Here is a 24,304-nt window from a genome sequence, read left to right on the forward strand (position 1 = left end):
GAAAAACAAGGAAAACTTTTTTACATACAATTTGCCGTGAGCTGGACACTATAGGGGACAACCCCTTTCATTTAGCTGAACAGCTCTGTACCTGTTCTCTTTCCAGGACCGGGAAGTGTACTTAAACGATGTACAGGGCGACAGCAGGGACATTTTCTGGAATCCAACGTCTGACATTAGAAGACAGAGGCTGAAGCGGCACATCGTGCTGTTTGAAGAGCAGACAGAAATGGAGTCAGAGAGGTAAAGAATTTAAAGCAGCTTGGTATTGGTAAAAATACATGTCCAAATGGAGGACCCCCTGTAAAGAAGACCGTCTGAAGTAGTCTAGGGCAGCCTTTCTCGATCTTTTCAATATTGAGGATCCTTGAACCAAACTGTCTCAGGGAACCCCTGCAAAAATGACTATATCTACAACTCATGATCAGGGGCGGACTGACAACTCATGGGGCCCCTGGGCAATAGGGGCTCATGGGGCCCCTGTGTCCTTGCCCACACTCAAAGCACACCCAAAAAAGCCTATAAAAAGGTACCAGAGGCATTTCATGGGGCCCCCTACTGACCCCGGGCCCTCGGGCAGTGCCCGAGTGCTGGAATGGTCAGTCTGCCCCTGCTCCTGATACATTAAAGCGGAATTCCACCTGAAAAAAACTGTAGCTGCTGACTTTTGAAATACAGCCACTTACCTGTCCCTCAGTCCAGAGGTGTGCTCACCACGGCTGGTATCACCGGCTGTCTTCTCTCCTCGGTGCCGGCATCTTCAGTGTGGGCACTTGCGGCTTCACAGCCGGGTACCCACTGCGAATGCGTGAGAAGTGCTGTGCTTTGTGAATGGCCCCATAGTCTTCTGGGAAGAAGACTACGGGGAGGAAGGGGGGAGAACAACTTCCGCTTCCGATTGCCTAGGCCAGTGGTGGGCAACCTTTTTTTTCAACTGAGCCAAATCTCGCCAAAACCACGATTGAAATTTATTTTGAGAGCCACATTTTTAAAACTGAAAATACATCTCCCATATAGTAATTCATCCCCCATAGTAATTCATCCCCCATATAGTAATTCATCCCCCATAGTAATTCATCCCCCATATAGTAATTCATCCCCCATAGAGTAATTCATCCCCCATAGAGTAATTCATCCCCCATATAGCAATTCATCCCCCATAGCAATTCATCCCCCATATAGTAATTCATCCCCCATAGTAATTCATCCCCCATATAGTAATTCATCCCCCATATTAATTCATCCCCCATAGTAATTCATCCCCCATATAGTAATTCATCCCCCATAGTAATTCATCCCCCATATAGTAATTCATCCCCCATATAGTAATTCATCCCCCATAGTAATTCATCCCCCATATTAATTCATCCCCCATAGTAATTCATCCCCCATATAGTAATTCATCCCCCATATAGTAATTCATCTCCCATATAGTAATTCATCTCCCATATAGTAATTCATCCCCCATATAGTAAGTCCCCCATATAGTAAGTCCCCCATATAGTAAGTCCCCCATATAGTAAGTCCCCCCCCATATAGTAAGTCCCCCCCCATATAGTAAGTCCCCCATATAGTAAGTCCCCCCCCATATAGTAAGTCCCCCCCCATATAGTAAGTCCCCCCCCATATAGTAAGTCCCCCATATAGTAATTCATCCCCCATATAGTAAGTCCCCCATATAGTAAGTCCCCCCCCATATAGTAAGTCCCCCCCCATATAGTAAGTCCCCCATATAGTAATTCATCCCCCATATAGTAAGTCCCCCATATAGTAAGTCCCCCCCATATAGTAAGTCCCCCCCCATATAGTAAGTCCCCCCCCCATATAGTAAGTCCCCCATATAGTAATTCATCCCCCATATAGTAAGTCCCCCCCCCATATAGTAAGTCCCCCCCCATATAGTAAGTCCCCCCCCATATAGTAAGTCCCCCCCCATATAGTAAGTCCCCCATATAGTAATTCAATTCACTTACCTTTGCTCCGCGCGTTCCTCTCGCCGTGCTTCCCGCGCCGTTCTGGTCTTCAGGGCGGACTGTGAGAGGAGAGGAGTTCGTCACGCTGCCCCTCCTACATCCTGGCTGCCCCGCCTACATCCTGACAGCTGCAGAGTCCTGACTTTTGGGGCGGCCGCCCGAGAGGAGGGAAGGGAGGGGAGGGGGCGGCCGCCCGGCACACGCCCGTCCGAGAGGAGGGAGAGGAGGGAGAGGAGCGTGCGCCCGGCACACGCCCGTCCGAGAGGAGGGAAGGGAGCGGGTGCCCGGCACACAGAAGAGCCGCATTTAAGCTTGTAAAGAGCCGCATGTGGCTCGCGAGCCGCGGCTTGCCGACCACTGGCCTAGGCGATCGAAGTGGAATTGGGAGCGGGTACCTGTCAAATTTGGGTACCCGCTTCCCAAAGGTGCCAATCCTTAATGGGGAGCGGGGGACAAAGGCTTAAAGCGGAATTTCCCCTTTTGGGTGGAGCTCCGGTTTAACGTGATGGTTATTGGGAAGATTTAGCCCTTTACAGGTAGCTAAAAAGATCAATGGTGTTGGTGGGAACTTATCTGAGAGGCAGAAATTGCTCATTGCTCAGGGAACCCCTAGCATCGTCTGGAGGAACCCCTGGCTTCCATGGAACCCTGGTGGAGAATCCCTGATCTAGGGAAACCACTGGATGAAGATCCTGCAGAATCTGACACTTCCAGAAGTGTCAACTCCCTGCTCCCCCACTGCGCTGTGGTTCCTGGTGGCATCACTACTTTACTACAGGACACAGTGGTAAGTGCAGTGGTGTATTTAGGTTTTGTGCTGCCCTAGGTAACAAAAATCAGTGCCCCCCCGCAGAGAGAGCATGACATTGACCAACAACACCCCTGCCTCCCACCCAAGAGAGCTTTCCACTACCACTGCCCCCCCATACACCAGCCACCATCCCCCATGGCGAGAGAGAGAGAGAAAGACACTTACTTTCACGGCTCCGGACATCCCTGGGAACGAGAGTCGGGCTGTGCATACACCGTCATGAAACCCACAGCCTCTCTTGGAACCCACCAGGTCCCCATGCCACATGTGTCCCTTCTTCCGAGGGGCAGTGCTGCCCCCCTGAAAAATGCCGCCCTAGGCAAATGCCTTGATTGCCTTGTGGTAAATACACCCCTGGGTAAGTGGGGTGAGAGCAGAATGTATGCATTCCGAGAAGCATTAGATTCTTCAGGATCTTTATGCAGGCCATAGACGGGGAGAAAAACGGCCGATTTTTCTTTTAAAAAATGAAAAATCGGTCGTTCAAGCGGCCGACGTTACCACCAATGGTAAAAAAAAAAATCGGCCGATTTTCATCCCGTCTACAGCCGGCAAAAAGTGTCCCTGCAGAGAGCTCCGCTATTTCTTTGACAGTTCTTTGACAGTTCCTTGACATTTACAGAGGTTGCAACAATGTATCTATTTGTATCCATTTAGGATACAGATGTTTTTATTCGGAAACAAATAGATACAATGTTGCAACCTCTGTAAATGTCAAGGAACTGTCAAAGAACTGTCAAAGAAATAGCGGAGCTCTCTGCAGGGACACTTTTTGCCGGACTGGAATTCCTCTTATTTTTCATCCTTCTTTTTCTCCTTCATCATCATCCTCTTCTTCTTCATCATCATCCTCTTCTTCTTCTTCATCATCCTCTTCTTCATCATCATCATCATCCTCTTCTTCTTCATCATCATCATCCTCTTCTTCTTCATCATCATCCTCTTCTTCTTCATCATCATCATCCTCTTCTTCATCATCATCCTCTTCTTCATCATCATCCTCTTCTTCATCTTCATCATCCTCTTCTTCATCATCATCGTCCTCTTCTTCATCATCATCGTCCTCTTCTTCATCATCATCGTCCTCTTCTTCATCATCATCGTCCTCTTCTTTTTCTTCTTCATCATCATCCTCTTCTTCATCATCATCTTCATCCTCTTCTTCTTTTTCTTCTTTTTGTCTTCCTCTTGCAGGTCACTGCTCATGCGCAGATTTTTTATCAGTAAAAAATCGGCTGATTTGCCCACTATTGCCGCGAAAATCGGCCGATCGGCAAAATCGGCCGATTTTTTTTCAACTTTACCGATAAAAAAAACGGCCAAAATACCGAAAAACGGCCGAACAAATAGCCCACTAACGATCCGAAAATCGGCCGATTTTATTTTCGGCCGAAAAATCGGCCGATTTTCGACCCATCTATGGCCTGCATTAGTCAGCGGTTTGCTGGCAGTGCTAGAGAGGGGAATATCCCATTTCTTCTTTACAGGGGGTCTTGTAATATAATCTCCTCCCAATGTCAACAGTTTCATATGAAAAATATCTCTCTAACCAACCACAACATTCTCAGCCACCACCTCCATTATATTCTTCTCTTCATCATAGCAATATTATTCCCCATACGGGGTTTGATTTACTAAAACTGAAGACTGCAAAATCTGGTGCAACTCTGCCTAGAAACCAATCAGCTTCCAGGATTTTTTGACAAAGCTTAATTGAACAAGCTGAAGTTAGAATCTGATTGGCTGCCATGCACAGCTGCACCAGATTTTGCACTCTCCAGTTTTAGTGAATCAACCCCACAGTGTTGTGCAGTTTGTGATCACCAGTGATTACACTAGTACAGCTTTAAAGTGGTTGCAAACCTCAGACATGAAATATGAACAAAGCATATCCCTCTATGGTGTGTACTTGTCTCAAATTTAAGGCAACGTGGCACAAATGCAGCAAAAAGTGCGAATGCTTTTTTTATTTTTTTTTTTATACAGAGCAGTGTGAAAGTAGCTTAAAGCGGAGCTCCACTCAAAAGGGGAACTTCCGCTTTAATGCTTTTTCCCCCATTCCCTGTTAAGGATTGGCATCTTGGGGGAGCGGGTACCCGAATTTGACAGGTACCCACTCCCACTTCCGGTGCAATCGCCCAGGTGATCGGAAACGGAAGTTGTTCTCCCCCCTCCCTCCCCCCCTCCCCGTAGTCTTCTTGGACATGTGACAGGTCCCAGAAGACTACGGGGCCATTCACAAAGAGCAGCGCTACTTGCGCATGCACAATGGATACCCGGCTCTGAAGCCGCAAGCTGGGGGGTGCCCACACTAAGGATGTTGGCGCCGAGGAGAGAAGACGGCCGGTGAAACCAGCGGTGGTGAGGACACCACTGGAGCGAGGGACAGGTAAGTGTCTGCATTTTAAAAGTCAGCAGCTACAGTTTTTGTAGCTGCTGACTTTTATTTATTTGTATTCAACTGGAACTCCGCTTTAAGTGTCATTTCTGTCTGCTGCTTTGTTCTTCCACTATCAGCACTAGTCACTTCTGACAAGCTTTCCTGACACCAAGAGAAAAATGACGACAGGGCAGAGATCTCTAACAGGTTGACAGCCTCAGCTCTGTTCCTGTGTGGCGGGGTGTGTGCAGGGGTGTATTTACCACAAGGAAAACAAGGTATTTGCCTAGGGCGGCATTTTTCCTGGGCATTGCCCCTCGGAAGAAGAAGGGACACACGTGGCATGGGGACCTGGTCAGTTCCAAGAGAGGTTGTGGGTTTCATGATGGTGTATGCACAGCCCAACTCTCATTCCCGGGGATGTCCGGAGCTCTGAAGGTGAGTGTCTCGCCTCTCTCGCCATGGGGGATAGTGGCTGGTGTATGGGGGGCAGTGGTAGTGGAAGGCTGTCTTGGGTGGGAGTCAGGGGTGTTGTTGGTCAATGTCAGGCTCTCTTGGTGGGGTCGTAGCCTAGGACAGCACAAAACCTAAATACACCACACTGGGTGTGTGTTCCTTACCTCCAATCAGCTCTCAGAGCTCTCCTCACTGAGCTCTGCAGAGTGTAATTTAGGTTCTCCACCCCCTTTTTTCTGAACTCTTGGAAAAGCTATACAAATTCAGCACTTTGAACAGATGGAGAAGAGAACTTATGTAGGAGGTTTTGTTTCATCTCTCTGTATCACCTGAGGCCAGTCACTTCATTGGGTACATGGATGGGTTTACAACCACTTTAACATAGAATTCAATATTAAAGTGTTACTAAACCCACAAAAGTACAATCAGTCTGTAGATGCAGTAAAGCGTGCTTGTTATACTCACTGTGGAACCTAAGGGGTTAATCCTCTGCATTGTGTAAATAGGCTGTTTGATCCTTTCTTTTCTGTTCCTCCCCTTTTTCAAGCAACCACCTCTTATCTCCAGACTGAACTGTAGGCATGCACATGCTCATTTTAGTGTGTATTATTAGAGAGGATTTTTTTTTCTTGGGAGAGTATGTGATCAGCACAGGGCCAATCAGCACTGTCCAGACACAGGTCAGGGGTCCTGCATCCTCCTAGAGCAGAAAGACTCCTCCTACAAGCTTTAGCTAGTACTGGGCTGGACACTGATAGAAGTCACAAGACTGCTCTAACTTCTGATGAGAAAAGGTATTTAGCAGTTTATATTTACTAAAATAATTGCATTTCCATGTTGTGTGTACTGTGGGAGAAATGATATAGTGAATGCAAGGTTCGTGGAGACCAGATATATTGACTGCAGGGTCCGGGGAGAGCAGATATAGTGAATGCAGGGTCCGGGAGCCCGGATATAGTGAATGCAGGGTCCGGGGAGACCACATATATTGAATGTAGGGTACAGGGAGACGGATATAGTGAATGCAGGGTCCGGGAGACTGGATATAGTGAATGCACGGTCCGGGGGAGACCAGATATAGTGAATGCAGGGTGCAGGGAGACGGATATAGTGAATGCAGGGTCCGGGGAGACCAGATATAGTGAATGCAGGGTCTGGGGAGACCAGATATAGTGAATGCAGGGTCCAGGGAGAGCGGATATAGTGAATGCAAGGTACGGGGAGACCAGATATAGTGAATGCAGGATCTGGGGAGAGCGGATATACTGAATGCAGGCTCCGGTGAGAGCGGATATAGTGAATGCAGGTCCGGGGAGACCAGATATAGTGAATGGCGGGTCCAGGGAGATGGATATAGTGAATGCAGTGCCCGGAGAGACCAGATATAGTGAATGCAGGGTCTGGGGAGACCGGATATAGTGAATGCACGGTCCGGGGAGACCGGATATAGTGAATGCAGGGTCTGGGGAGACTGGATATAGTGAATGCAGGGTCTGGGGAGACCGGATATAGTGAATGCACGGTCCGGGGAGACCGGATATAGTGAATGCAGGGTCTGGGAAGACCGGATATAGTGAATGCTGGGTCTGGGGAGAGCAGATATAGTGAATGCAGGGTCCGTGGAGACCAGATATAGTGAATGCAGGGTCTGGGGAGAGCAGATATAGTGAATGCAGGGTCCGGGGAGAGCAGATATAGTGAATGCAGGGTCTGGGGAGAGCAGATATAGTGAATGCAGGGTCCGGGTAGACTGGATATAGTGAATGCCGTGTCTGGGGAGACCGGATATAGTGAATGCAGGGTCTGGGGAGAGCAGATATAGTGAATGCAGGGTCCGTGGAGACCAGATATAGTGAATGCAGGGTCTGGGGAGAGCAGATATAGTGAATGCAGGGTCCAGGGAGACCGGATATAGTGAATGCCGTGTCTGGGGAGACCGGATATAGTGAATGCAGGGTCTGGGGAGAGCAGATATAGTGAATGCAGGGTCCGGGGAGACCGGATATAGTGAATGCCAGGTCTGTGGAGACCAGATATAGTGAATGCAGGGTCCAGGGAGACCGGATATAGTGAATGCTGGGTCTGGGTTTAATAACACTTTAAGGAGAGACCTGCAGGCCAGCAAAGATCTGCTGCAGAACTCTGGAGTCTGTACCAGTGATCTCTCTCTCTCTCAGCTTCCCACAAATTATCTCAGTTATTTATTCTCCACTGTGCTTATAGGACCCCTGGAAAATTACACCAATGGGGCACAAGGGACTCTCCGTACTGCCCAAGGTGCAATACACACATGGATGACTTTATCCATATGATCTGGCATTGCCCAAAATTGACTAGATATTGGAAGGAGGTCCTACAAACTCTCTCCCTAGCATCGCAACATACCATACCTCAGGACCCTCTAATCTGCCTACTAGGCATTAGATCAGGAAGTATTCCAACCTGGAGAGTCTATCATGGCTTCTAGACTACTGTATCTAGCCAGGAAATTAATTGCTAGACAATGTCTGCCTCCTACCCCACCAACCAGCAAACAATGGGCAAAATATGTGAACTCATTATTGCTTGGAGAAAAACTTACATACCAACGCCAATTGTAAATTGGCACAGGGAGAACATGCAACCTCAAGGCAGGTGGTACCGTGGTTGGGATTTGAACCTACAACCCTAGTACTGCCAGATGGAAGTATTAACCATTTAGCCACTGTGCTGCTCAACCATACACAGCCCTGTGCATCCCTTTTACAGGTGCATAGCAGTGCCATTAATGCTTGCTAAGGTGCATGTGAAATCATACTCCAAAAGGCATGGCAAAAAAAATACCATGTATTTTGGGGCGGCATGCTTAAAAAAAAAAAAAAAGAAAAGTTCCTTGTACTTATTTTGTGCGATTTTCGCACACAGGACAGCCAAATTAAATGAATAGGCTCCCCTAAATGTGAAGCACCAAAACCCACAGAAACCTTTGATTGTTCTATGGCCAGCTTAACACTCTTCTAGCAGCTGAAACATGTTAGTCCCTCATGAACCTCGTTGCTTGAGTCAGGTCAGGCATGGTTCTTCTTGCAGAGGACAATGATCCTTTGGTGTGAATGTATTCCAGGATGTGGCAGCATGTGACGAACGCTATCCACGATGGAAACCAAAACCAGGCCACGGATGAGAAATACATTCTAGAGGATGCGCAGAGAAAGGCGGCAAAAGAGCGAAAAGATAAAGACGAGGAATGGACGCCCCAGCTGTTCATGTATGATGACTCCCAGAAAGAATGGAGATATAAGCATGAAGAGTAAGTGCTTAGAGAAATGTACATGGCTGCAAAGCCTGCAAATAATTTCTTTATACCAAAGAATTGGCTAAGAAATATTTGAACTTTTCTGCAGAGCGGTCATATAGTCCTTGACTGGTTTTTAAAATATACAAAACCTAATTTCTTATGTTTTTTTGTATTATGATTAAAGCAAAGTTTGGTAAAAACTGTGCTTTACAATAATTTGTTGCCCCCTCCCCACTGAGTCCCATATGGAAGAAAAATATATTTGAAATACTAAAATTTTTGCTGTATTCAATATATTTCAATAAAAAAAAAATATATATATATACTGTATGTTGAAATGCATTTTTATTACACAATATATGAAAACTATTTTCAAATATATTGTGTGTCTTTAAAAATACAAATCTACATTTTTGGAATGCATTTACAAATATATGTAAAAATATATGTTAAAATTACTTTTTTATGTTAAATTTTAAGAAATATATATTTTTAAAAATATCTTTCATATATTTTGTAACATATAAAAAACGCATTTCAACATGCTGATATATATATATATATAAAATATTTTTTTTTTAAATATATTGAATATGGCCAAAATTATAGTATTTCAAATATTTGTCAATATATTTGGGAAGAACATTTTTAAAATATATTTCATATATTTTTTTCTTCCATGTGGGGTGCCTCTGATTTTCAATTGGAGGAATAGCAGCAGGTATACTTCCTACTTGGAGACACCCAACCATCCTAGATACACCAAACCTCCCACCCAACCATCCTAGATACACCAAACCTCCCACCCAACCAACCATCCTAGATACACCCAACCTCCCACCCAACCAGCCATCCTAGATACACCCAACCTCCCACCTAACCAGCCATCCTAGATACACCCAACCTCCCACCTAACCAACCATCCTAGATACACCCAACCTCCCACCCAACCAACCATCCTAGATACACCCAACCAACCATCCTAGATACACCCAACCTCCCACTTAATCAACCATCCTAGATACACCCAACCTCCCACCCAACCAACCATCCTAGATACACCCAACCTCCCACCCAACCAACCATCCTAGATACACCCAACCTCCCACCTAACCAACCATCCTAGATACACCCAACCTCCCACCTAACCAACCATTCTAGATACACCAAACCTCCACTCAACCAACCATCCTAGATACACCCAACCTCCCACCCAAGCAACCATCCTAGATACACCCAACCTCCCACCCAACCAACCATCCTAGATACACCCAACCTCCCACCCAACCAACCATCCTAGATACACCCAACCTCCCACCCAACCAACCATCCTAGATACACCCAACCTCCCACTTAACCAACCATCCTAGATACACCCAACCTCCCACTTAACCAACCATCCTAGATACACCCAACCTCCCACCTAACCAACCATCCTAGATACACCAAACCTCCCACCCAACCAACCATCCTAGATACACCCAACCAACCATCCTAGATACACCCAACCTCCCACTTAATCAACCATCCTAGATACACCCAACCTCCCACCTAACCAACCATTCTAGATACACCAAACCTCCACTCAACCAACCATCCTAGATACACCCAACCTCCCACCCAAGCAACCATCCTAGATACACCCAACCTCCCACCCAACCAACCATCCTAGATGCACCCAACCTCCCACTTAACCAACCATCCTAGATACACCCAACCTCCCACTTAACCAACCATCCTAGATACACCCAACCTCCCACCCAACCAACCATACTAGATACACCCAACCTCCCACCCAACCAACCATCCTAGATACACCCAACCTCCCACCCAACCAACCATCCTAGATACACCCAACCTCCCACCCAACCAACCATCCTAGATACACCCAACCTCCCACCCAACCAACCATCCTAGATACACCCAACCTCCCACTTAACCAACCATCCTAGATACACCCAACCTCCCACCCAACCAACCATCCTAGATACACCCAACCTCCCACCCAACCAACCATCCTAGATACACCCAACCTCCCACCCAACCAACCATCCTAGATACACCAAACCTCCCACCCAACCAACCAACCATCCTAGATACACCCAACCTCCCACCCAACCAACCATCCTATATACACCCAACCTCCCACCCAACCAACCATCCTATATACATCAAACCTCCCACACAACCATCCTAGATACACCTTCCGGTCTTCTTGGGGTGTCAGTCTTTTGCTGCTGTGCCCTGTGTGGTGCACACATCTTCAACAGAGCCAGTTTCATCTTGATGAGAAAGGATTGGCTAAAGATCGTTCACTATGCATACAGAATCATGGGACTCTCTGCCACGATCAATATATAGTGTGCTGATTTTTCCACCTAAAGTGCAGCCATAAAGAACATGGCAGGGGTGCTTGGAATGGCCTCTGTGCAATGGGATCTGGACTGCAAACACATTTAAGGCTAGGTCCACACCTATGCAGTTTGCATTTGATCGTTTTTTGCAGTGTGTTTTGCATTATTGCACATGCTCTTTGATGCGCTTTTGCTGCTTTTTTGATGCGTTTTGTGTTTTTTTTTTCCATTATTGCTAGGCAGATTTAAAACGCATCAAAAAACATGGCAAAAACCAAAACCACAACTTTTTGAGTAAAACAAAATCCCTGACCCATTCCAAAAAACGTACTGGGTGAAAACGTGTAGATGTGAACGTGTCCCATAGGAAATCATGTTATGTGGACTGTACTGTTTTTTAGTTAGAAAACCTTGGATACATTTAAATAAAGGGGCAGAAAGCTACACAGCCATCGGGGACAAGTATTGCTGCAGAGTGGAGTTCTGCTTTAAATTTTTCAAATATCATCTTCCAGCAATATTGAGTATCCTCTCATTGGACATTGAATGTGTGATTGTCTTTAAATAAAACCTTCCTAGACCAATGGATCAGTAGAGATGGGTCAGTTGCTTGGCCATCTTTTGCCTGATCAACATTTATTTATTTTGGGTGCCAATTCATTAAAGTGTTACTAAACCCACAACAGTAAAATCAGTCTGTAGATGCAGTAAAGCATGCTTGTTATACTCACTGTGGAACCTAAGGGGTTAATCCTCCACATTGTGTCTAAAGAAAAAAAATTCCTCCTACAAGCTTTAACCAGTGCTCTGCTGGACACTGATAGAAGTCACAAGACTGCTATATACTGCTGGTGAGAAAAGGTATTTAACAGTTTATATTTACTAAAATAATTGCATTTCCATGTTCTGTGTACTGTGGGGGACCAGATATAGTGAATGCAGGGTCTGGGGAAAGCAGATATAGTGAATGCAGGGTCCAGGGGAGCGGCTATAATGAATGCGGGGTCCGAGGAGAGTGGCTATAGTAAATGCGGGATCCGGGGAGACCAGATATAGTGAATGCAGGGTCCGGGGAGACCAGATATAGTGAATGCAGGGTCTGGGGAGACCAGATATAGTGAAATCAGGGTCCGGGGAGACCGGATATAGTGAATATCGGGTTCGGGGAGACCGGATATAGTGAATGCAGGGTTCGGGGAGAGCGGATATAGTGAATGCAGGGTCCGGAGGAGCGGCTATAATGAATGCGGGGTCCGGGGAGAGCGGCTATAGTAAATGCGGGATCCGGGGAGACCAGATATAGTGAATGCAGCGTCCGGGGAGACCGGATACAGTGAATGCAGGGTCCGGGGAGACTAGGTATAGTGAATGCAGGGTCCGGGGAGACCGGATATAGTATAGTAAATGCGGGATCCGGGGAGACCAGATATAGTGAATGCAGGGTCCGGGGAGACCGGATATAGTGAATGCAGGGTCCGGGGAGACCGGATATAGGGAATGCAGGATCCGGGGAGACCGGATATAGGGAATGCAAGGTCCGGGGAGACCAGATATAGTGAATGCAGGGTCCAGGGAGTTCAGGGGTTTCTTTTTTTACAGTTTTTGTTTTTTTTCTCTAAAATGTATCTCTCTCCTCCATTCATTGAGGGAAAAAAAACAAGGGGTGAGGGGGGGGGCTGTATAGTGTCTGATCACTGTGATAGCCAATCAGAGGCTATCACATCGATCCTTTGACCCGGAATCGGGAGTCCCAGGTCCCAATCGTTAGAACGGGACTCGGGGCTCTCAGTGACACCCAGCGTTCTCCCAGCACAAAGACAGGTACGCAAATATGTGGCCCCTCAGAAAAAAGCCCAGTTCTGTGAGGCCGCATATTTGTGTGAAGGGGTTATCATAGAAGCCGTGTAAGTACCTTAATTTGGCCTGGTATCAGCGTCCTGTGGTCCCTGTACAGAGGAAGAAGCAGTACTATCAATTCACGTGCTGCAAGATGATACTGATTGGAAAGAGCAGAGTATCAAAGATAGGTACTCATCACTGGGCTGACCTGGATGACCTGAGCTCAGAGGAAGTGGGTTGGATGATGATGTTGGCCATTAGACTGAGATCTAGCAGCAGGAAAGAAGTAGTCCAGGGGACATCTCTGAATTGAAGCAGAAAATTGCGGCAAAGCTAGCTCTGTCATCTTGTCCTTTTAATGGGCTAGTTATGTCTTGTTATAGTTAGCTGGAGTTCTATTTTAATGATTTCATAAAGACTGCAGAGCTGTGATCATTTGTGTCTTTTATATCTGGATTTAAAGTTCAGCTTTAACAATTGACTAGAAAGAACCTAGAATTTTTACAAATCATTTCCTTATTTGTATACCTTTAGACTCCGTTCACAGTTCACAGTTTGATTTTTGTCCATTTTGCAGTGCTTTTTTTGCACTGAGAAAAGGTATTTAGCAGTTTATATTGACTAAAATAATTGCATTTCCATGTTCTGTGTACTGTGGGAGACCAAAGAGAGTGAATGCAGGGTCCTGGGAGACCGGATATAGTGAATGCAGGGTCCTGGGAGACCGGATATAGTGAATGCAGGGTCCGGGGAGACCAAAGAGAGTGAATGCAGGGTATAGGGAGACCAGATATAGTGAATGCAGGGTCCGGGGAGACCGGATATAGGGAATGCAGGGTCCGGGGAGACCAGATATAGTGAATGCAGGGTCCTGGGAGACCGGATATAGTGAATGCAGGGTCCGGGGAGACCAGATATAGTGAATGCAGGGTCCTGGGAGACCGGATATAGGGAATGCAGGGTCCGGGGAGACCGGATATAGTGAATGCAGGGTCCTGGGAGACCAGATATAGTGAATGCAGGGTCCGGGGAGACCAGATATAGTGAATACAGGGTCCGGGTAGACCAGATATAGTGAATGCCGGGTTCGGGGAGAGTGGATATAGTGAATGCAGGGTCCGGGGAGAGCGGATATAGTGAATGCAGGGTCCGGGGAGACCGGATATAATGAATGCAGGGTCCGGGGAGACCGGATATAGTGAATGCAGGGTCCAGGGAGACCAGATATAATGAATGCAGGGTCCGGGGAAACCGGATATAGTGAATGCAGGGTCCAGGGAGACCAGATATAATGAATGCAGGGTTCGGGGAGGCCATATATAGTGAATGCTAACCTAAGGGAACCTAGGGGGTTAATCCTCCACATTGTATAAAAAGGCTGTTTGATCCTGGCGGATATAATGAATGCAGGGTCCGGGGAGAGTGGATATAGTGAATGCTAACCTAAGGGAACCTAAGGGGTTAATCCTCCACATTGTATAAAAAGGCTGTTTGATCCTGACTTATAGTGGCGGATATAGTGAATGCAGGGTCCGGGGAGACCGGATATAGTGAATGCAGGGTCCGGGGAGACCAGATATAGTGAATGCAGGGTCCGGGGAGACCAGATATAGTGAATGCGGGGTCCGGGGAGAGCGGATATAGTGAATGCAGGGTCTTGGGTTTAGCAACACTTTAACAAATGTCAATTCAAGTTGCAATTATCATTATACAGGATTTATTTAGTGCCAACAGTTTGCGTAGCGCTTTACTAAATGAATGCAGACATTACAGTTACAATACAATTGGGTACAAGAAGAAACAGAGGGCCCAGCTCATTAGAGCTTACAATCTAGGAGGGAGGGTTGAGGGATACAAAAGGTAATAGCTGTGGGGGGGATGGGCTGATGGAGTAAATAAATGGCGGTTTACTAGGTAGAAGCAGGATAGACTTCTTTAAAGAGAAAGGTTTTCAGGGATCGTCTAAAGGTGGATAGATTAGGAGACAGTCGGACAGATTGGGGTAGGGAGTTCTCATAAGATGGGAGAAGCTTGGGAGAAGTCCTGGAGGCGAGCATGGGAGGAGGTGACAACGAAAACTAGAGAGCAGAAGGTCTTGGGAGGATCGAAGAGAGCGGTTTGGTTGATATTTTGAGACCAGGTTGGTGATGTAGCCGGGGGCAGAGTTGTGGATGGCTTTGTAAGTTGTTGTTAGTATTTTGAATTTTATTCATTGGGCGAGTGGAAGCCAGTGGAGGGATTGGCAGAGAGGGGTGGAGGACACTGAATGGAGGTCAGTGGAGGGATTGGCAGAGAGGGGTGGAGGACAATGAATGGAGGCCAGTGGAGGGATTGGCAGAGAGGGGTGGAGGACACTGAACGGAGGTCAGTGGAGTGATTGGCAGAGAGGGGTGGAGGACACTGAACGGAGGTCAGTGGAGGGATTGGCAGAGAGAGGTGGACACTGAACGGAAGCCAGTGGAGAGATTGGCAGAGAGAGGTGGAGGACACTGAATGGAGGTCAGTGGGGGGATTGGGAGAGAGGGGTGGAGGACACTGAATGGAGGTCAGTGGAGGGATTGGGAGAGAGGGGTGGAGGACACTGAATGGAGGTCAGTGGAGGGATTGGGAGAGAGGGGTGGAGGACACTGAATGGAGGTCAGTGGAGGGATTGGGAGAGAGGGGTGGAGGACACTGAATGGAGGCCAGTGGAGGGATTGGCAGAGAGGGATGGAGGACACTGACTGGAGGTCAGTGGAGGGATTGGGAGAGAGGGGTGGAGGACATTGAATGGAGGCCAGTGGATTGATTGGCAGAGAGGGGTGGAGGACACTAAATGGAGGTCAGTGGAGGGATTGGCAGAGAGGGGTGGCAGACACTGAATGGTTGGTAAGGTGGATGAGCCTCGCAGCAGTACTCATGATGGACTGGAGGGGGGATAGCCTATGTAAAGGTAAGCCAATGAGGAGGGAGTTGCAGTAGTCGAGGCGAGAGATAACCAGGGAGTGAATTAGGATCTTTGTGGTTTCATTGGTTAAAAATGGGCATATTCTGGAGATGTAATTGCACAGAAATAATGTGGGAACCTTTTTCAAAGTCTTTGCACCTCCAGTTTTAAAATGTGAATGATTCTGTTGCAGTACATGGGGTGTGACTTGTCATGCAACTTTGAAATGTCAAGTCGCCTGATAAGTTGCATAGGGAATCTTGTAGACACATGCCAAAATCGCCACGTTTTTATTTGTTCGGGCTTTTCTTTTTCTTTCACATTGAAATGCAGCTTACTGCCTGTATTCACGGGTGCAAAAAATACCACTAAACTAGCGCCATGTTTAGATCAGTAAAAAACAAAAAATAAAAGAACAGGCATTGCTGATCAGTATATTACGCAAGTGAATACATACAAGCGTGTAAATATTACCTCCGCTATATTAGCTAGCAGTGTGGGAGGTAGAAGAATTTTTCCGCACGTATGCGCCTATAAATGCATAAATCAAACGGACCATAGTCGCATTTTTTTGGCCAGAAACTTTCTGCCAGGAAGATCCGGCTTTTCTTCGTCATATGCCAGGACCCTCATTTAGAAGAAGCTCTTTCCCCAGAATAGAGCGAGCGGTGATTCAAGACATGCGTGGGTGTACTCTATAAATAGAGAGGAGAAGGTGGTAGAAAAGTGGAAGACAAAGTTTTACAAAGATGAGGAGAATAATAAAGGTAGCTGAAAAGAATTGTATTTTCTCTGCTTCGAGGTTCCTACACGCCCCCACCGTGAGAAGTCCAGCGTTGGTCCAGGTGATTATATTCAGAATTAAAGAAAGGCAGAATTTCTAAAGTCAATCACTTTGATGGTGGAAGGGCAGTGGGCGACGGACCTTGATCCCTTTGTAGAGGACCACTGGGAAGAGGCTCCTCAAGTGTTCTTTTAACCACTTGACCTCCAAAGATTTACCCCTCATCCCCTTCATGACCAGGTCATTTTTTTGCTTTTTGCCACTTCGTTACTTTAACTGACAATCGCGCGGTCATGCAACACTGTACACAAATGAAACTTATGTCCTTTTGTTTCCCACAAATAGAGCTTTCTTTCGGTGGTGTTGATCATAATTTTTACCTTCTGCTATAAAACCAATCCAATAAAAACTTTAAAAAAATCTAATTTCTTCATAAACTTAGGCCGATATGTATTCTGCTACATATTTTTGGTAAAAAAAATCCCAATAAGCGTATATTGATTGGTTTGTGTGAACGTTATTGCGTCTGTAACCTATGGGATATATACTGGAATATTTACACTAGTAATAGCAGGGGTTCAGCGACTTATAGCAGGAGTGCAATAGTATGGTAGGCAATCTGACATTAACTGACGCTTTTGACAATTTGTGGGAACCAGTGACACTAATACAGTGATCAGTGCTAAAAAATATACACTGTCACTGTACTAATGACACTAGCTGGGAAGGGGTTAAATATCCAGGGCGTTAAGAGGGTTAAATGTGTTCCTAACCAGTGTTTGTGTGTATACTGTGAGGTGCTTTCACTAAGGGATGTGCCGGTTTTTATTCCCTGCTTTGCATGGAAACCAAAACCAGCATATCCCCGCTGGGCTCTGTATTGTTTACATTGACAGAGCTCTGCCCTGTTTTCCTCCTCGCCGATCAGTGGGTGCCAGCAGTCATTCATTGGCCAGTACCCGCTGATCTGCTTGGCTTGGGACTAAATACAGCATAGCTGGCAGTGCCCCTGCATGTGCGCCCTACCAGGAAGTGCCAGATCACATACTACATACATGATCCGGCACAGGAGAGCTACTCTGCCGCCATACTCCTATTTGAGGCTGTTGTCAAGCAGTTAATATGACACAGAGGCTTATGCAATTGTATATACCCAGGGGCGGACTGACAACTCATGGGGCCCCCAGGCAATAGGGGATCATGGGGTCCCTGTGTCCTTGCCCAAACTCAAAAAAGCCTATGAAAAAGGTACCAGGGGCATCTCATGGGACCCCCTACTGACCCCGGCCCTTGGCGATGGCCGAGTTTCCAAATGGTCAGTCCGCACCTGACTATACCCCAGCCAGGTTGCACAAAATGGGCCTTCTAGACAACCCTACTTTACATAAATGTTGCCAGCACCACGGAGACTTAAAGGTTCACCTTTTAGAAAAAAATATTAAATGCTTCACAGCACCATCGTAGTCCAGTGAGGACTACAAGCTGACAGCCACTAAGGCTCTCGGGACTTGGAACCTCTCATTTACAGATGACTGAGAATGAGTATCGCGGCTTGTGGACTGGGCCCCACACGGCCACTTTTTAAAAAAATTTGACAGCTATCGAGGGGGGAGAAGATCCCCCACTAGCTGTCAAAGCAGGGATCGAGGGGGGAGCAAGGGCCGGTCTGATCGTCACATGTTACACCCTGAATATGGTGAACTTATCCTTTAATCCATCTACTTTGGAGATGCCCAAAATTACACAAGTACTGGGAGTGGTCAGTGAACACATTAAAAGCAATGAATATTTATACTAGTAATGGCGGGAGTTCAGCGACATATAGCAGGAGTGCAATAGTATGGTAGGCAATCTGACATTAACTAACGCTTTTGACACTTTGTGGGAACCAGTGACACTAATACAGTGATCAGTGCTAAAAATATACACTCTCACTGTACTAATGACACTGGCTGGGGAGGGGTTAAATATCCAGGGCAATCAGAGGGTTAAATGTGTTCCTAACCAGTGTTTGTGTGTATACTGTGAGGTGCTTTCACTAAGGGATGTGCCAGGTTTTATTTCCTGCTTTGCAGGTAAACAAAAACCAGCACATCCTGAATATGTTGAACTTATCCTTTAATCCATCTACTTTGGAGATGCTCCAAATTACACAAGTACTGGGAGTGGTCAGTGAACACATTAAAAGCAATGCCCTGTGTTATAAACACAGCAGGCATCACGACTGGAGACAGTCCCTTCGGACTAGTCTGTAGGGGTTAAGTGATGGCAGAAGGGCAGGATGGTGAAGAGGCGTGATTTGGATTGTGGTGGCAGATTATTGGTAGGAGCAAGAAAATGGAGGGGACTCCTGCATCACATTAAGTCCCGTGACATACTGGTCACTCCAAGAAAGAAGTCCCCACCCTCCCTCCCAAAGTTTTTGTTCCTGGGTTTTGTTGCTATGACTTTGCTTATGACATTTATTAAATAAATAAATAAATAAATGGGGAAAAAAAGAAAAAAGAATACATACATAAATTTAAAAAAGTGCAATTTTTTTCATACAGGACAATGAATAAATAAATACAAAATAATTAATTAAGAGACAACTTGTTATTATTGGTTCCAGTCATGTATATCTGTTGTCACGTGGTATTTTTTGTCACAGCTGGCATTTATCCCTTTTGCGAGCTGAGTTGGCAGGTGGCTGGTAGAGGTGGTGGAATTGGTAGCAGGAGGCCCAGGTAAGCCCCTGAGCCTAACCTGGATGGCTGGGGGCTGAACTGGCTCCTGCTAAGGAAGAGAAGTGGAGATACGCCACTCAGCACTGCTAAAAGAGATTTGGTGTTTAGATACTGTATGTTTTATTGGTTTATTGTTCATTATTCATAGATATCAAGTTGTGGCCGATACTAAATATAATAAATAATAAAGTATCAACGCAGTTAAAAGTATCTTTGTTGCCAGTGTGCTTATTTTAGTCAATCTCAGGGAGAAGTGTACCAGTCATGCCATTTTTCAGGTCTCTATCCTACTCAATCCTAAACCCTGCCTACAGGGCATTCTAGATGACCTTCAGTTAGCAGCTTTTACTAGAGAAGCAGTGGCTAGAGCCCTTTTCCAAGCCCCGAGAGTTCTTTTACGGCATTGGAAATCTCCAGACCCTCCTTCCCACAAAGAATGGTTGCAGAGAAATGCCCGCAGCGATAAAAGAAGAAAAGAATTAGCGCAGGGCAGGCATGACTAGGCCCAGAGTGGGAAGGAAGACGTGTAAGGGTTAATGATAGTATTAGGGTTGGTAAAGGATAGCTGGGGGATCTGGTTGGTAGAGGAGAGTGTAGGTGGGGTCTCCTGCACTTTAGGGTGGGGTGGCCTGGGGAGGGGCGTCAGTTGGGAGCTGGATGTGGGAGAGAGAGCTTCCCTCCCGCCCTCCCTGTTTGGTGAATGTTGTGTTCCTCCTGGGGGGGGGGGGGTTATTTTGGTTCCTGGGCGGTGGTTGGTCTTTGGAGGCGGTTCTTATCTTGGAGGTACAAAATGGTGTGGGACCCATCGTTGGTATGGTGTGCCCGGGAACATTCCAGTTAACCAAGGTTTAACTGGAAGGTGGTGGTGCTGCACTGCGGACGGTATGGTTGTCTCCGAGCTGGTTGGTTGCGGCTGGAGGCCTAGTGGAATATGGTTGTCCGCAGGTGTATTTCGGATCGTTTTGGGGGTGTCTTCAAAGACCAACGACAACTCTTTATGTTTTATGTTATAAGGAATGGTTGATGTGTTTAAACTTGATTGGTTAATAAAAGGCCGTGTTGGCCATTTTACTCCAAAATTGGTGTTGTGTTTTCTGTAAGTAAAGTAAGTAAAGGGGATTGGTATGGAAGGGTAATGGTGGTGTAGTGGGGTCTGGATGAACCTATCTCGGGTGCACTAGTCATGCATGGGAGAAACTCTTAGGTTGGAGAAATACATATATCAACATAGAGGTTGCCCCCGTAAATATGACCAACCTTTGGGGCCCGTGGTTGGATACCCCGAGCTTCAGCCTGCTTGACCTAATCATGGACAACCTCCTTGTAGGTTAATGTATACCCCTCCGGTTAATGGTCTTAGACAAGTGGTTGGATGGTCGGGGATGTTACTTATGTTGCAAATTGTCATTCATTTGCTGTGTCACCTGTTAGTTTTATGGTCGGCTTACTGGTTTTGCTATGCCGTGCCCAGTCTGTATCATTAACTGGTTTTAACTCACAACATGGATGACCTTTGCTATGGTTGTTAATCTGTTCTGGAATTACTGTACTTTTATTCCTTATTTTCAAAAAATGTGGTGTTCTGAGTCTGATGCCCTGTACTCATGTCTACCAATCTGCAGTTGCAGGGAAAATTAAAATAAATTTTAAAGGATGCCCTTTGTTTCTGGTATGGATTTTAGGGTGGACCATCATGGAAAAAAAAATGTGTGAGAACCCCCAAAAATAAATACCAGACCCTTAATCTGAGAAGGCAGCCTGATAAGGTGGGTGAACAAGTGTGCAATCTCCCCCCCCCCCCCCCCGTCCTCCTGAACCATACCAGGCCTTGTGCCCTCAACAGCATCGCCGTGTAATTGAGGATAAGAACAAGAACTATACATGATTATAAATCAATTGGTTTTCATGGTCTCTTTACCCCTCCAGCTCCAGGGTTTTCCGAGCAGCAGAAGGCAAGACTTGTGCAATAATTTTCCCTCTCCCCACAGCATGCGTCCTTGGAACCCACTAACTGACATCGCCCAGTATGAAAAAGATGGAATGCTGCAAACTGTGAAGAGGAACCTTACCAGCATGCTGGCGCCCCGCACAGACCTGGCGCACAAGGTATTGGGGCTAATTTGCCTTTGATTTACATACACGATGCATTTTGTCACTTGATCCCATCTAAGAGACAACAAAGAAAAGGTGTGGATAGTACTTCACAACTAAATATGTACCAGGATAATTGCATCTAAAATACAGTTTTTATTGATTACATCTCAGATAGACTACAAAAAGCCAACACGTTGCGTAGGACTGAACCTCCTTCATCATGGCTAAAAACTAAACCAATCATATATTTTCATTCTCACACCTCTCCTTAGCTTCATGTCCACCAATTATGCCCACACCAACTTTATCCTGGATGAGAACCCACCAACTGTCTTCTCCACTAAACCTCTAAGGACAACTTTCCACCTTTTCAGGCGGTCTGCGCCTACAATTTTACATTGCTTTTCAATTTTCAATCCCCTTTGTTGTCTCATTCTAGAAGCCATCAACTAATGGGGAAACTGATGGGGACATGTATTTATTTTACTGGGTTTCCTTTACTAGAGGAGTAATCAGGAGGGCCGCCGTCGTAAGGCCAGCGAGCAGCCGTCCATCAGCAGCCAGACCACCGAGAGCAGCTGTTCCACCCCTGAGCCGGGACATGATTCTTCTGATGAAGAAGGTATCATACTATTCCGAGCCCACTCATCTTTTCTGTATCAGCTACTGCTAGTTCAATGAACTCTGTGAAAAGCAATAGGAAAGTGTCAGTGCATAAAGTAAATAAGGTATCCTATAGATCAGTGGTATCCAAACTGCGAACCAAGGGATGCAGCCCTTTGCTAGCCTGGGACACTATTCCTCCTAAGGATATAAGGTATTATTCCTCCCACTGACACCAACAGTGGAGCAAATTCCTGCCACTGACACTAATAATGGTACACTATTCCTCCCACTAATATCAATGATGGGGCCACTATTCCTCCCACTGACACCAATGATGGGGCACTATTCCTCCAACTGATACCAATGATGGGGCACTATTCCTCCCACTGACACCAATGATGGGGCACTATTCCTCCAACTGATACCAATGGTGGGTCACTATTCCTCCCACTGATACCAATGATGGGACACTATTCCTCCCACTAATACCAATGAAGGGGCACTATTCCTCTCACTGGTACCAATGATGGGGCACTATTGCCCCCACTGATAGCAATGATGGGGCATTATTCCATCCACTAATATCAATGATGGGACACTACTCCTCCCACTGACACCAACAATGGGACACTATTCTTCCTACCGACACCAATGAAGGGGCACTATTCCTCCCACTGACACCAATGATGGGGCACTATTCCTCGAACTGATACCAATGATGGGGCACTACTTTTCCCACTGACAAAAACAATGGGGCACTATTGCCCCCACTGATAGTAATAATGGGGCACTATTCCTCCCACTGACACCAATGATGGGGCACTATTCCTCCGACTGACACCAATGATGGGGCACTATTCCTCCCACTGACACCAATGATGGGGCATTATTCCTCCCACTGATAGCAATGATGGGGCACTATTCCTCCCACTGACACCAATGATGGGGCACTATTCCTCCTACTGACACCAATGATGGGGCACTATTCCCTCCACTGATACCAATGATGGGGCACTATTCCACCAACTAATATCAATGATGGGGCACTATTCCACCAACTAATATCAATGATGGGGCACTATTCCTCCCACTGACAACAACAATGGGGCACAATTCCTCCCACTGATAGCAATAATGGGGCACTATTCCACCTACTAATATTAATGATGGGGCACTATTCCTCCCACTGACACCAACAATGGGGCACTATTCCTCCCACTGACACCAATGATGGGGCACTCCTACTTCTGCTCCTACTGACCACCAAACCTGAGACAATGGTTATTCTCACTGATGCTGGGCCTGGGACATTTTCTACAACCACTGGCCACAATCTGGCCCCCCTAAAGTCTGAAGGACAGCAAACTGGCCCTTTCTTTAGATAGTTTGGAGACCCCTGCTATAGATCAAAAATACAATAGTCTCCGTGCATTACTTTAGCGTGCATGTTTAGAATTTTAGAATCCAAGTATAGTAAAACCAACATTAGAGGTAACTTACCTGGACCCAGCAAAAGTTAAAAAAAAAAATGTTGTGTGAGACTTATATGATTTTTTCATAACTTCAGTACACTTTTAATAACCTTTTGTTTGTTGTTGAAAAGCTTTTCCAGGACCATGTTCACAATGTGGAAAAGAAAAGAATGAATTGAAAGAAATTCAGGCTGCAGTTTTATCTTTACAGAAAACTCAACAGGATATACACAGGTAATACATAGCTTACCAATCCAGCACTGCTTCCTCCTCCACCATCTGTCAAGGCACATACAGCATACTGGTCCAGCGCTCTTCCTCCTCCTCTGTCTGACAAGACACACACTGTCACGTTTTATACTGCTTCACCTTCTAACAAGCCACACATCATCATTTTATATACACTTTACTGATCCAGCAATGATTCCTCCACCACTATCAGAGACGAAACATGTAGGGGGGTGCAGCATGGTGCAGGCAGTAAATGCACAAGGTCTGGTTGCAGTAAAACTTGGAACTTGTATTGAATAGAATGCCAGTGTTACAAATACCATGACGGGAGAGCGCTGCTAGAGAAATAACTCATTTCAAATATATTTGTCTTCC

The 24,304-nt window shown here is 46.1% G+C and overlaps 1 protein-coding gene across 3 annotated transcripts in view; it reads left to right on the forward strand.

The window, feature by feature from the left end:
• Positions 1–24,304, forward strand: part of OSBPL5 (oxysterol binding protein like 5) — a 176,950-nt gene that overhangs the window by 146,477 nt on the left and 6,169 nt on the right. For 2 of the 3 annotated variants that reach the window (XM_089654759.1, XM_089654760.1), the window contains exons 17-21: positions 107–243; positions 8,724–8,909; positions 21,515–21,632; positions 22,125–22,242; positions 23,830–23,932. In XM_089654759.1, the coding sequence (XP_089510885.1) occupies positions 107–243; positions 8,724–8,909; positions 21,515–21,632; positions 22,125–22,242; positions 23,830–23,932 (662 nt within the window). The remainder of the gene's footprint in view (positions 1–106; positions 244–8,723; positions 8,910–21,514; positions 21,633–22,124; positions 22,243–23,829; positions 23,933–24,304) is intronic. The other variant, XM_089654761.1, reaches the window with a different exon arrangement.

This window comes from Staurois parvus, unplaced genomic scaffold (assembly GCF_062004578.1).
Source record: "Staurois parvus isolate SC_StPar_1 unplaced genomic scaffold, SC_StPar_1.0 ptg000796l, whole genome shotgun sequence".
Taxonomy (NCBI): domain Eukaryota; kingdom Metazoa; phylum Chordata; class Amphibia; order Anura; family Ranidae; genus Staurois; species Staurois parvus.